Source organism: Vicugna pacos, unplaced genomic scaffold (assembly GCF_048564905.1).
Source record: "Vicugna pacos unplaced genomic scaffold, VicPac4 scaffold_104, whole genome shotgun sequence".
NCBI classification, from domain to species: Eukaryota; Metazoa; Chordata; class Mammalia; order Artiodactyla; family Camelidae; genus Vicugna; species Vicugna pacos.
In genome coordinates this window covers 753,967-768,684 of record NW_027328784.1, presented here as the reverse complement: position 1 = coordinate 768,684, position 14,718 = coordinate 753,967, and the positions used below count along the sequence as shown (strand labels likewise).

The window sequence follows — 14,718 nt, the reverse complement described above, 5'->3', positions numbered from 1 at the left end:
GAAACCCTTACTCTGGTTTCTCAGTCTGTTTCGTAGTGCCGGTTTGAAGTTCCTGCGGTTTGCACTGTAAAACCGAGTTGGAGGTTGTTCCTCCCCATATAAATGTATGGACCATATGCCGACACAAAAGAAGAGATTGTAGTAAAGATGAAGTGGCTGAAATCAATGTCCTGAAAACCTAGCTAAGTTTCCTAAATGTCCCAACTTTACTAACCACAGTTTGCCGCATCAAGAATGGGGCAAATAGTACCTTGTGGATTTTTTTTTAATAAATAAATAATGATCCACTTCCTACCACCGGTAATTATGATAGGACTGATTATATGTTCTTACAACAAATAGTGTAGAAATCATAATTTCTACTTGATTCAAACCACTTCTTCTATAAATTTTGAATCTTTTTTCTTCAGACGGATTTTTGCCATTTGACCTAGTGATAAAATTTTCAACTGGCTTTTATTAAAAATATTCACCATAGTGAGATTTTATTACATCAACTATTCCTTTATGTGAATCCCTTGTGCCTTGTCACTGTCTTTCATAATATTTCCTGTGGAAAATTCAATCCTTCATTCAGGAAAATGCTGAGCAATATTTCTCATGGAAATCCGTCCTAAACTGCAACCCAAGGAAATGAAATTGACACTGAGCAGCCCGTGAAGCCGGCAGACACATGCAGTGCACTGTTGTGTTCCCGCCTCGAATTTCTGTAACCAGCAGGGAAATTTGTATCTCAAGAAATAGACATAAACTATTTTCAAGACCTCAGCACACAGTTTCCCTTTCAGGGTTTAGTGGGCTTCCATTTAATTCTATGAGAAATGTTTAAAACAACAGAACAACAGCTGAGATAGGGTTTAAAATAACTTTTATTTCAGTGAAAATATAGCCAACTGACTGTTATCATTTTTACTTTATTTGATCTCACTCTCTTACTTTACCTTCCCAACCTCCTCCACAAAATGCTGGTGAACATCCCCTCCTGGGTCAGAAATCTAAATAGAAATTACCAATCACATTGAGGTGTGCTTTGTTGTTTTATTTTTCAAAACAGCCAAGTTTCATTCATATGATTTAATAATTAAGATCAGAAACAAATTCTACTCAATAAATGGTAGACAACACATGTCGTCATAGCTGCTCATCAGGTTTGGCCCCACGTTACACACTTTTACATGGACATGTGCCATGTGCTGTCATGGGAAACGGTGAGTGGGGACAGGGCCTCTGCTCTCACAGGGCACACAGCCTGGTGGGGCAGGCGGTGTTCAATCATTGCCCTTTTCTCTTTAATATACTTACAAATTATGGTAAATGCTATTTAAAAAGAACAAAATGAGTCAATGAAAGTGAAAAATACAAGGACAGTATTTAGGCTGAGGGAAGACAGGGAATCTCTTTGAAGATCTGACACTCCACTGAGACCCAAAGGACAACTCTGGCACTGAAGGTGAAGGGCAGGGACACACTGATAAAGGGCTGAAATCCAGAATATAACAAAATTTCTTTACACTCAACAAGAAGGATGAATAACCTGATTAAAAAATGAGCAAAATGCCTGAACACACACCTCATCAAAGAAGAAATCTGGATGCCAAAGAAGCATTTGGAAAGATGCTCCACAGCACCTGTCATCAAGGGGATGCAGACTGAAACAGCGAGATACCACTGCACACCTGTCAGAACTGCCAAAATGCAGAACACTGACAGCACCGAATGCTGGTGAGGATGTGGAGCACCAGAAATTATAATGCATTGTTGGTGGGAATGAAAAATGGCCCAGGTACTTTGGAAGACGGTCTGGCAATTTTTTACAGAGCTAGACGTAATTCTAACATATGATCCGTCAACTGTGCTCCTTGGTGTTTACTCGATGAAATGGAAACTTATGTTCACACACAAATCTGCATACAGATGTTAATAGCAGCTTTATTCATACTCAACAGGATTCAGAAGCAACTAAGCTCTTCTTCAGTAGGTGAATGGATAAATAAACTGTGGTCCCGCCAGAAAATGGACTATTATTTGGTGCTAAAATGAAATGAGTTATCAAGGAATGGAAAGACATGGAGGAACCTTAAATGCATATTACCAAGTGAAAGAAGCCAATCTGGGAAGTTTCAGCAACTGTCTGATTCCAACTGTATGGTGTTCTGGGAAAGGGAAAAACACAGAGACTGAAAGATCAGTGGCTGCCAGAGGCTAGAGGGGAAAGAGCAATGAATGAGGTGCAGCACGGAGCATTTTAAGGTCACTAAGACACACGACTCTGTATGATGCTGTGATGGTGGATACATGTCATTGTACATCTGTCCAAACCCACAGAGTGCACAACACAATGTGTAAATCCTAGTGTCAACTATGGGCTATGGGTGATGATGACATGTCAGTGTAGGTTCACCCATTGTCACAAATGTACACTCTGGTGCAGGTGTCAATATTGAGGAGGCTGTGGGGGCAAACTGCAGTTCATACACCCAATCCAGCCCCAGCCACCGCTGTTAATAAAGCTCTATGGGTGTGTGGACTATCTGGCTGTTCTGGCATCTAAACAGTAGAGCTGAGCAGCTGCACCAGAGATCAGGAGGTTTTCAGACCCTGAAATATTTACCCCCAAGCCCTTGAAAGGAAAAGTCTGCTGAGCCCTGTTCTAAATGAATCAAGATTCACCCTGATGAGGCAGGACAGCAGGGCCCAAACCAGGCATGGTTAATGGGGCTGAAGCAATGTTTTAGTTCCAACACATTTGCTGAAGTCCTGCAAGTCCAGTGACAGACTGTAGCCAGGAAGCGTCTGCAGGAGGAGTCGGGAGCAGGCCTTCCCGCCAGGTTCCGGGATGCCGGGGGCCGCGTGCCGCACGGGGGCCACCCGCTTGAAGAAGGTGGACTTGCAGTGGAAGCCGATCAACTCGTAGAGCTCGGAGAGGATGCTGCACGGCTGAATTTTCTCCTCAGAACGCTGAAGCACAGGGAGAAAAGCAACAAGCATCTGAATGAAACACGTAAGTGAAAAAAGACCCATAAAAATGGTTTTCCCTTAAAACAGAGACCCGATGACACAGGAAGGAAGAGGAAGGCTGACTTAGTGCACTGATGGGACCGGATGCAGAAACGCAGGGAAGCAGCACTGTGCAGACACTCCAGACCCCCTCTGGGCCCCACCTCTCCGCAATCCACCTGTCCCTTTACTAGAAAAGCCCGTATTCCCTGAAATAGAGGAATCTGCTACCTAAACATGGGACACAGAGAAGGGAAAGAGGAAGAGGAAGGGAAAGTAAAGGAACAACAGTTCATCTAGACCCTAGGGTCTGGGCGGGACTTTCACCAAACACACAACTTCTCAAAGCACAGAGCGCACAGGGAGAGGCTGACAAAGTGACTGCGACTTCTGCTCCTAAAGCACCCAGCTACCTGTCAGCACACGCTGCGCCCATTACTGAATCATTACAATCATCTCAGAAACAACTACTACCCCGGCTCACAGGCAAGGAAATCTGAAACTCGGGGAGGAATTATTATCATCCTGGACAAAGTCCCACAGCCCAGTAGTCTCAGAGCCTCCGGCAGACCCTGGGCTAAAATGCTCCTCATCACCACGGGCCCTGAGACTCAGGCTGAGGCCACGTCAGGTCTGCACGGGCCCAGAGCACAGTCTGTGGGACAGGGAATGCTCCCACTCGAAGTGCCAGGTCAAGGCCCTCAGGAACTTGTGTAATGAAACCAAATCCCCAAACTCATTTCCAACCCACTGCCCTGTCCGGGAGGACTGCTCGGCACAACTGCGCTGTCACCTGTGCACAGGCTGAGCAAGGGGCCCAGACAGTGATGTGACATCCCAGTGGAAGTGGCTCGGAGACCACTTCATCACAGGACAGATTCTCCCGGCTTCCAACGTTAACTCTCCATTCCATTTCCAACTGGAAAGTAAGTTTAGACTTGTTTTCCTCTCTTAGAAACAAAGAGAGCGGTAACATCAGAGGGAAACTCAAGACTGAGGAAGAGTCTCCTGGTCATTTGCAAGGATAGGTCGGGGAGGGAACAGAGACAGGGATCAGAAAGACCCGTGTTCCAGTCCAAAGTCTGCACGTCACTCGCTTTGACAGTTTCCCTTTTAATACAGGTGATAAAATCTAATTATGATTTTTGGGAAAACTAAATGAAATAACGTATTCCACTAGCATAGGTGTAAAATCCTCCATGAGTGTTCCAGAAATGGACGTGATCGTGGTTAGTTACTGTCTGCCAATTCTTGTGTTCTCAGCTCACATCACCCAACCAGAGATGTGCGAGAGAATGCCTCACCAGCCAGCAGCCTTCTCCAACTTGGAAACTTACAGTGTCCGAAGAGCAGGCAGTGTTGGATGCTTTGCGGCACTCTGGAGGTAGCACTCCAGTGATGACTTTAAAAAGCTGGGGAGAATTTAGGGGACCATACAGTTCAAATACAGAGTACTCATTCCATGTCTACAAATATTCATCTCTAGCCATGATGAGTAAGAGAGGAAATACATATTCAAACATACATCATTTTCCCACATAAGTGCATCAAAACAATTTGGAAAGAGTGTAACTTTCTTCTCTAGATCACACAGCGGGGATTACAAGGTTTGTACTGACAGCCCTACTTGTAAATCATCTGCAAACGTAACTGGGTCCACTATCAGTCATCATAATTTGAAGGGAATGTTAGAAAAGAAAAAAGCCAAGCTAATACTCTCCAATCTTTTGTTTGGTTACGATGTCACAGAGGAGATGGACAGCTCAATAAGGAACCACTCTGCCGTGATCACGGAGCCGGGGAGCGGGATGTGCGGCAAGATGTATGACGCAGCCGCAACTGTGCCCATGATTCTAGGCAGGTACCCAAAGTCACCTTGACAAGGTGTGAAACGTTTATGCCCACGTCCTCATAACCTGACATGTATTAAGGAGAAATGGAAACTTATAAACGGCCAATACCCTTGGTGGATACACCGTCCAAAGAGCAAAGTCACAGTTTGACAACTGGCCATCCCGGTACCTTGGGATTCATTCTTGAAGAACCTTAAAAACCACTCCTCTGTCCTCAAGAAGTGCTGCCTACTAGTCCTATCTTTGGCTCATGGATACCACATGTTGAAGTGAACTTCAATGTCTGCACAGATTTGACTGTCTTTCTCCAGGTTCACTTGCCCATTCTGAAGAGGCCTGAGTTAAGTCCAAATTCCTTAAGATTAATTCCCTCCAGTGATAACTCAACGAGCCTGTAATTACAAGCCAACTGAACAGGACTGTCCTCAGCGAAAAATGTCACCAACCCTTCACTGCTTTCTTAAACTCCTCTCCTGGTTAATTGCAACATACTAACACCACCATCCACCAAGTTCCCCAACTATGTCAAATAGAAAGTAAGGTCCATAAAAGAGGAGACAACTCCATAGTCACCTTTGAATTCCTAGCATAAAGTAATGTCAATAAATAGAACTATGATTATGGCTTCTTTCCTTTAAAACCTTTCTGGTTATTTAAATGAGACCATGGAAGGGAGGTGTTTGAGTCCAGTATCTTGATCCAGAAGACTCTGGAGGCCTTTTTCAGAATGGCTGTCCACTGATTCATTCAAAACACACCTTCTCTTTCCGGGAGGAGCTGTGATTTTCTGCCATGGGTTTGTGGTCACTCTCATGCCAGAACAGCTTTAAACTAAATCCTTACTTTGGATATGTTATTTTTTCCCGCTTCCAAAAAATTTTACTTTCCTTACTTCCTTGCCTTGAGGAATGCTTTTATTCTTTTCTTTCTAATTCAACCTTTTATAAAGCAGGATTCTCAGGATGTGCTTGGCCTTATATAAGAACAGCCATCCAACTCCCAGTGTGAGAGGCCACAGGCTCACCTCCTGCCCTCCTGCCAGGGCAACTGAAACTCAGTTCAGGAGCCAACCGGCACCCCAGGGCTTCTAAGGCTCACGTATCTCCCAGAATCCCTGCTTTCTGGTTTGTCTTGGCTTCTGAGAATTTCCCCTCACTTTCTTGACAATTAGCTGTGCAGCTTGAAAGATGAGGAAGGAAGGTTTTATTTCTTAATCAGAATTTAAAGGAACTTATGTAATGAAGCTTTTCACGAGTTTCTAGAACCCTCCATTGCTGAGACAGAAAACACACAAGATATTTTCTAAATTTAGCTATCATGTGCATTTTTTCTTTGCTTTTGTTTTGTTAACTGCTAATAGACATTTTTTAATTAAAAAATAAAATAAGGTCCCAAATAAGATAGAAAATTGAAGGGGCAAACAAAATTAAAGAGCAAAGACAGAAAAATGATAAGTACTCTACAAAGTTAATAGAATAAATACACTATGGATCAGACCAGCAATTCTCAGTAACAGCTAATTGAAACCTGACCATGAGGTAAAACGTCTCTCCTGTCAGGAGATGACCAACAGAAAATAGAATTAAATCAACAACCTAAAATTCTAAGTCTGGCGAGGTATAGATGTCTACCAGCTAAGTGTGTCTTCTTCTGGAAAAGAGGGAGACTCACCAGCTCTTTTCTGTGGAGCCTGAGCCCAGGGGAGGACAGTGAAGTGTGTTCTGTAAGTACCCAATTAGCAAAGTGAGTGATGAATAAAGAGATGTGAGCTTTGATGAGAGATGATACTACTATTCACTTGTCCTGTAAAGTATGTCTTCGCGTTCAGAGATCAATATCTCAGCAGGAAAATGCACATCCCGGGACCAGACCACTTCTGTGATTGTGACACTGCACTTAGATGTCTCAAGGGCACCTCCAACTCCACCTGCAAAGAGCTAACTTCACGGTGTTCCTCCCATAGCCATCCTGCCCAGGGCCCTTGGTCGGGGGCAAGGTCTCCCTGCCTCTCCCAGCTCAGGCCAATCACTCACAGATGTGACAAGACCCCTCCTTCAGGGGCAAATTTCCTCAGTCAACGAGATCCACCACCCACACCTGTCCTACCAGGTACTCACTGGCACTCCCTCAGCACTGACTCTGTGCTGGGGACCATGCTGCACACTGTGCACACGTTATCTCACTGGATCTACACAGCAGTCCTGGGAGTTCGGTACATCACTGCTTCTATTGATTAGATAAATTGTTTCACTTCCTTGGGTGTGTCATCCAAAGTGACACGGCTACTGAGCCACAAACCTGGGACTGAAAATCACTTGAAAATTGAACACTGCTACACCTCGCAGCCACCCTACTCTGACTCATCACATCACCTCCTGCCGAGCCTTCTAAATGTTTCTAAGCATTCTACAAGACAAAAGTGATCTACGAGAGCATCGCACTAGCCTACTTAAAATCTGTCAATGACGGTCCACTGCTCTTAGGAGAAAGCCCCACCGGGCCTGAGCACAGCCCAACGGCCCGGCATCCGCTTTCCCTGCGCGGCCGCGCCGCCTCACCCACCACGCAGCTCTACACGTGCAGCATCCAGGACAGGGATGCTGACTCCGTACAACCCGGGGCTCGTCTCACTCAAACAATGATCACCCTCTTCAGTGGTTACCTTCTTCAATACTGAATCTCAGAAAAATATTTTCTCTGGATGAATCAATATCTTTTTCCTTACAACTTCCCATCATTGATAATGAGCTCCCCCCAAAAGAGAGAAGACCTAATCCTCAGTCTCCTTATCTGTAAAGTGCAAATAACAGGGAAATATGAGAGGTTTTATTAGAAGTAATATTCATGTGAGGCTGCGGGACAATTCCCAACATACAGTAAGTACTCAATATGTGCTTACTTAATATTAATAAGAATAGATTACATTCCAGCAACCTTAAATCAATGCTTTATGGCTTTGTCTAAAAGACTACCGACAAACTGTTGGACGAACTGTTTTGAGCAGATCAGCACAAGTGTACTGGGCGAGGTAAGCGCTGACTCCAGTTACAGCTGCAACCAACCAGCACTACGGGGCGGGAGCTGTTTGCTCAAACTCTTTCATGTTGCTTGAGCATTTAGTTGTAGTTATTGAATAAAGACAGGTATTATTTACTCAAAGCTCCTGAAACATAAATCTTCAAAGATTGATGCAAATTATGTTTCAAGTACAACACTCTCACTAGAAATTACTTGAAAATTATAGTCTTAGCTCCTCCGCACATCAAAACAGCATTTTCCTAATGTATCTGACTATGTACTCTGAAAGGATTGTTTAAAAGAAATTAAGATGAAGCCATCCTGAATAAGATCTCAGTATCATCTACACAAACCCCACCCAAAGGTCTCATTTCTCACTTCCACATAGGTGTTCAGATGGCTTAAGCTGGGTCTTGGTTTCTTATGACACGGGGGTGGGAAGAATTGTGGATAGATCAATGTAGCAAATATAAACCTAGGGTATTTGCTATGTAGGAATCCTAGAAATAAATAAATTGATATATATAGTCCCACCCTTATGAAGCTAAGCCGTTCCATTTACAACTGCATAAAAAATAAAATGAGAGATACATTTAACAAAAGTTTACAAGATTTGTACATTGAATATTTTGAAGTATCACCAAAAAAAATTTAAAATATCTTCATATATGGAAGGCATCCCATGATCATGCAATGGTAGAAAATATTGTTAAAAATGTTAAGACTTCCCAAAGTAATCTACATATTTAATGGAATCCCTATCAAAATTCCAGCTGACTTCTTTGCAAAAATTGAAAAACTGATCCCAAAATTCATATTGAAAGCAAGGGACCCAGGTCAGCCAAAACAATCTTGAAAAAGAAGAGCAAATTTGGAGGACTCACTCAAAGGTTACAGCAAATCTATAGCACTCAAGTCATTATGCTTCTGTCATAAGTTTGGATGCAGAAATCTATGAGACACAATAAAAAATCCTGGGGGGAAACTTACATTTACAGTCAGTTTTCCAGAAATGTGCCAACAACACTCCATTGAAAGTATAGTCTATCCAACAAATGGAGCAGAGACACCTGGGTATCTGAAGGCAAAAGAATGAATCTGGAATCTGGACCCCGTATTTTATATAACAAATATTAATTCAAAATGGATCACAGACAAAAACGTAAAAACTAAATATATGAACTTTCTAAAAGAAGACATAGTATGAATCTTTGTGGTCATAGGATAGGCTATGGCTTCCTAGATACAATACCAAGAGCACAAGTGATAAAACAAAATAGATAAAATGGACTTCATCAAATTAAAATCATTTGTTACAAAGGACAACATCAAGAGTGTGAAATGAAAGGGGAAAGGGGTAGCTCAAATGATAGAGTGCGTGCTAAGGAAGAAAAACAAAATGAATAAATCTAATTACCTCCCCTATAAAGAAATTGTTTTAATGTTTAAAAAAATTAAAGTGAAATGACAATCTGCAGAATAGGAGAAAAATCTTGCAAAGCATATATCTAATAAGAGACTAGTATCCAGGATATAAAACAAATGCTTACAACTGAACAATACAAAGAAAATCGACCCAATTTTTTAATTTGCCAAGGATTTAAATAGATACACAATTGGCCAATAAGCATCTGAAAAGATGGTCAGCATCACTAGCGAAATCAAAATCAAAATGAGATCTCATTTTAAACTCACTAGGATGGTTATAATCAAAACATGGACAATAACAAGTGTCAGTCAGGAGGCAGAGAAATGGATACCCTCAATATGCAGCCGTTGGAAAGGGGCAATGGTGCAGCTTCTTTGGAAGAGCCCGATGTTTCCTCAAAAGGTTAGAGTTATGTGGCTGAGCAATTCCACTCCTACATGTAGAGTCATCCTTCAGTGTCCTCGGGGGTTTGGTTTCAGGAACCCCCCACCCTGGATACCATAATCCAAGGATGATCAAGTCCCTTTGCAATCAGCCATCTGGATCCATGAAGTGGAAACTACAGATATGGTGGGCCAACTGTACAGCCAACAGAATGGAAATGTATTCTCACAAAAACTTGCACATCAATATTCATAGCAGTATCATTCAGAGTAGCTAAAAGTCACTAAAAATATCCATCCATCAATGAATGGATAAACAAAATTACCAAGAATAGTCCCACAAACTTTTGGTAATTGAATCTTTGACAAAGGAGGTGAGAACATACAATTGAGCAAAGACAGCCTCTTCAGCAAATGGTGCAGGGAAAACTGCACAGCTGCATGTAAATCAATGAAGTTAGACTACCCCCTCACAACATACAAAAAAATGAATTCAAAATGGCTTAAAGACTTAAAACTGTAGACAAGACACTATAAACCTCTTAGAAGAAGACATAGGCAAAACATCTGACATATATCTGAACAATATTTTCCAAGAGCAGTCTACTCAAGCAATAGAAATACAAGCAAAAATATACAAGTGGGTTCTAATTAAACTTACAAGCTTTTGCACAGAAAAGAAAACAAAAATTAAAGCAAAAAGACAACCTATGGAGTGGGAGAAAATAGTTGCATTAAATGAAAGTGACAAGGGCTTAATTCCCAGAATATGTAAACAGCTTTTACACTTGATAAAAAAGAAAAACAAACAATTCAATCCAAAAATGGGCAGAAGACCTAAAGAAACATTTCTCCAATGAAGACATACAAATGGCCAATAGGCACATGAAAAAATGCTCAATATCATTATCAGAGAAATGCAAATCAAAACTGCAAACAAGTATCACCTTTCACCAGTCAGAATAGCCATCATTCAGAAGTTCATAGACACTAAATGCTGGAGAGGCTGTGGAGAATTGGGAACACTCCTACACTGTGGTGGGAATGCAGTTTGGTGGAGCCATTGTGGAAAACTGTATAGAGGTTCCTCAAAAGACAAAACCTTGGGGGCCCAGATGACACAGCAATCCCACTCCAGGGCATATATCCGAAAGGAAACGTAATTCAAAAAGACAGTTTCACCCCAATGTTCACAGCAGCATTATTTACAATATCAAGACATGGAAACAACCTAAATGTCCACTGACAGACGACTGGATAAAGAGGTTGTAGTATATATGTCCAATAGACTACTATTCAGCAATAAAATAATAATAAAATAATGCCATTTGCAGCAATATGAATGGACCAGGAGAATGACATTCTAAGTGAAATAAGCCAGAAAGAGAAAGAAAAATACCATATGAGATCGCTCACATGTGGAATCTAAAACAAAAAAAAAAACAAAAACAAAGGAACAAAAAGATAAACTTATCTACAGAACAGAAACAGACACAGAGACATAGAAACCAAACTATGGTTACCAGAGGGGAGAGGGTGTGGAATGAATAAATTGGGAGTTCAAGGTTTGCAGATGCTGAGTATGTATACAATAAACAGCAAGTATATACTGTATAGCACAGGAGAATATATTTAATAACTTATAGTAACTTATGTTTAAAAAGAATATGAAAATGAATGCAGGTATGTTCCTATTTAACTGAAGTTTTGTGCTGTACACAAGAAACTGATGCAACACTATAAACTGACTAGACTTCAATGAAAATATTTTTAAATAGACCAAAAACGAAAAAAAAGGAAAAGGATATTATCAAACAAAAAGAATAATGTACTGATTCAGGCTACAATATGAATGAACTTTGAAAATTTATGCTAAAATAAGCCCGTCACAAAAGGGCAAATAGTGCCCTTTAAGGTGAACTGTATCTAAGCATTTATTGTACTACTCCTGTAAATTTTCCGGAGTTTTGAAGTCTATCAATATCAAAATAAAATGTATTATTCATTACAAACTTAAAACCCTTCCTCACAGGAGGGCTGTAATTATTAAATGCAGAAAAGCATGTAAAACTCTTGGAACAACAATTTTCACGTCCACACACAGTCACTGCTGTCACTGCCACTCAGAGTGTGGTGCCAGCGCTGATGAGAGCTGCCTCCACTCGCTTCCCTGCAGACAGGAGTGAAGGCCTGAGCTTTGACAGGCAGGGTTTGCGTGAACCTGGGTCAGCCACAGCCACGTCCCAGACTCTGCGTTACCCAAATTTCTTATACAAACTGCAACATGTAATGTAAACACTCTAGAGGGATGTATCTTACAACACAGGGAATACAATGTTTTACAGTAACTATAAATGGAGCATCTATTGTACACCTGAAACATATATTTTAAATCAGCTATGTCTTTATAAAAAATTAAAAAATAATTTAAAAATGTTATCCCTTTAATATTCAATTTGGTTTTTAATTAACTACTAAACAGCTTAGAATATATAAAAGCATTTAAGTGTGATGTTTGTTTACATATTTATTTACTTCAGCCTCCTGCTAAAAGAGAAATTAAACAATTTTTTAAACACAGCTTAACAACCATAACAACAAAAAGGCAAAACTGAGAGTGAAGAGAAAATGGAGATTCAATACTTAAATGAAACCAGGGGGAGGTAAACTCATAAAAATGGATTCCATGAAGTCAGGGCAAGTGTTAAAGGCCGACTAGAAATTCAGCTGTAAGATTCTTGGCAGCTAAAGCAAAAAGAAAAAGATGATGGGGCAGGTGGTAGAGCGTGTGCTTAGTGTGCACAGGGTCCTGGGTTCAAGCCCCAGGGCCTCCACTAACAGATAAATATACCTAATTTCCTACCCCCCAAAAGAGCCCCAAAGAAAAGAAAAAGAGAAATTTCTTTCCAAAAAAATCCTGATATTAAATTTGGATTAAATACTTTAAAAATAAAAGGAAAATAGAAAAGATGAGTGACACTGTGAACAAAAACCCCAGCTGGGCTAACAAGCTAAGTCACAAATCTAAGTGTGATAAGTGTCGGTTTACTGATCTAAGTTTTGCTGGGCTAACTCGTAAATCTGAAGTTCAGTGTCAGTTTACTGGGCTAACAAGCTAACTCGTAAATCCAAGGTCAACAATTGTCAGTAACGTGATCTGTTCCAAATTGATAAGCTTCAGTGTACTGATTCCTTGCTTTTTGTTGTTTGAGCCTTATTGGCTAAAAGCCCCATACTTGTAATTAACCCTATAAAACCTCATGTGCACGTCTTGGATGTGCTCAGGGCTTGGGAACAGAAGCCCCTCTGAGCCCGCTGGCATAATAAATCTCAGTACTCCCACCCTCTGAGTGCTGCTTATTTCTTGGCTGGCCTGTTGTTTCCGTAACAACACAAGCGATAATGCCCGTGAGATAAATCTGCGATGGCTGCTGGCAGGTCCCCATGTCTCATGTGGGAAAATCTGAAACATATTTCTCACCACTCAGAGTCATCCTCAGCCCACCCCACATCTCCCGCTGTTAAATGCAGGAACACACGCAGGGCCCGGCCTTTGCTCTCTCTGTGTCATCACAGTGAGACAGGATGGAAGGGGGCAGAGCAAGACATTCAAGAAAGACCACAGCAATTAACATCAAAATGGTGAAGAATTCAACCCCCAATAGGTCTTGAGGCTCAGGATGAAGAGATTTAACTTCTAGTAGATCCTGAGCTTCATTATACACCCATTGTAATAGTAACATGGTGAATAACACGGCCCCAGGCACCATGGCAGTCACAAGGCTAGCCACAAAAGGTCAAAGGGTGGAAAATGGCCAACTCCCTGGAATCCCAGCCCCTTGCCCTAAGGCTGGTCCTTCTACTTATTAGCATATGAAACCACGAAGCCCAAGAAAAGGAGCAACACAGAGCCACATCCCAGGAACCCCTCTCTCTACCTCTTCGGAGAAGGCCCACACTATTTCTGTGGAGTGTGTGCCTACTTTTAATCTGAGCATCAAACCCCCATACTTCGTGACGTTTCTCATGCCTGTCAATGTATCTCTCTGAATAAATCTACCTTTACTCAACACTGGCTTGTTCTTGAATTCTTTACTGCATGAAGCCAAGGAACAAAATCTGGTGGGGCACATCCCAGGGGCTCAACGGAAGCCTGGGACACAGCCCTTCTCATGCCCCACATATTTTTTCTTGTATCAACAGGACTGGGATGTGAAGTGAGGTCTGAGACCCCAGCTAAGGGACAGAAGCAGCCTCCAGGTCTCCAATTGGTGGGCAGCCTCTCCCCCATCAGGGGCCATGGGGTCTGCCTGGTTCTCTGTGTTTTTTTGTTGTGCTGACTCCCCAGTCAGAGAGATTTCTCCTTAGGCCTGGCTCCACAAAACCCTTCTCTCCAAAATACAAGCACATCATGTCACAATCCTCTTGTTCAACCATGAATTGTTCAGCCAACTTTTTCCTTCCCCAGTTAAGTACCTAAATGTCCTCCCTGCCATCCCACCACTTCTTTCTTTTTGAGAACTCTGCACTCCCCACACACCATCCTGAACGCAGGTGCCTTGCTGGCTGGGACCGAGATGTTTCAGTCTCAAACATCCTGAGTCCTTTCTCTTTCCACTTGCTAACTTAAAAAGGCCTTCCTGTGTCTCCCACCGCTCTGATTCTGAACGTCAAAAAATGCTCAGGTTACATTCACTCTGTGAATACCTCCCAGGTTTTGGCTAGGTTTCCTTCCCAAGATCTTCATTAAGGAGCTGCATCAAGAAGTTTAAAGGGGCTATTCTTACATTTGAGTGGAGGAGCCTGCAAGAAATTTAAATGGCTTTGAAGAGAGAGTTAACCAGGGACAGAGAGGTCGCAGGTCCTAGTTAACAGTGTCATGAGGCAAAATGTTCTTCAAAGGCTCAGAGTGGCTTCTGAACACGGAGTCGGCAGGGAGGAGGTGACAGGCAGTGAGTGGGGTGAGAGACACAGGGTACGGTCCCCCAGCAGGGGAAGAATTGGTTATTTTCTAGTTTTCCAATTTCTTACTACCTTT

The 14,718-nt window shown here is 42.0% G+C and overlaps 1 protein-coding gene across 3 annotated transcripts in view; it reads right to left on the bottom strand.

Annotated features, from left to right (window-relative positions):
• Window positions 1–2,431: 2,431 nt before the first annotated feature.
• The window catches only part of LOC140694779 (trafficking protein particle complex subunit 9-like), a 142,020-nt gene continuing 129,733 nt past the window's right edge, over window positions 2,432–14,718 (bottom strand). For all 3 annotated transcript variants that reach the window (XM_072957849.1, XM_072957848.1, XM_072957847.1), the window contains one exon: window positions 2,432–2,958. In XM_072957849.1, the coding sequence (XP_072813950.1) occupies window positions 2,710–2,958 (249 nt within the window). In that variant the 3' untranslated portion in view covers window positions 2,432–2,709. The remainder of the gene's footprint in view (window positions 2,959–14,718) is intronic.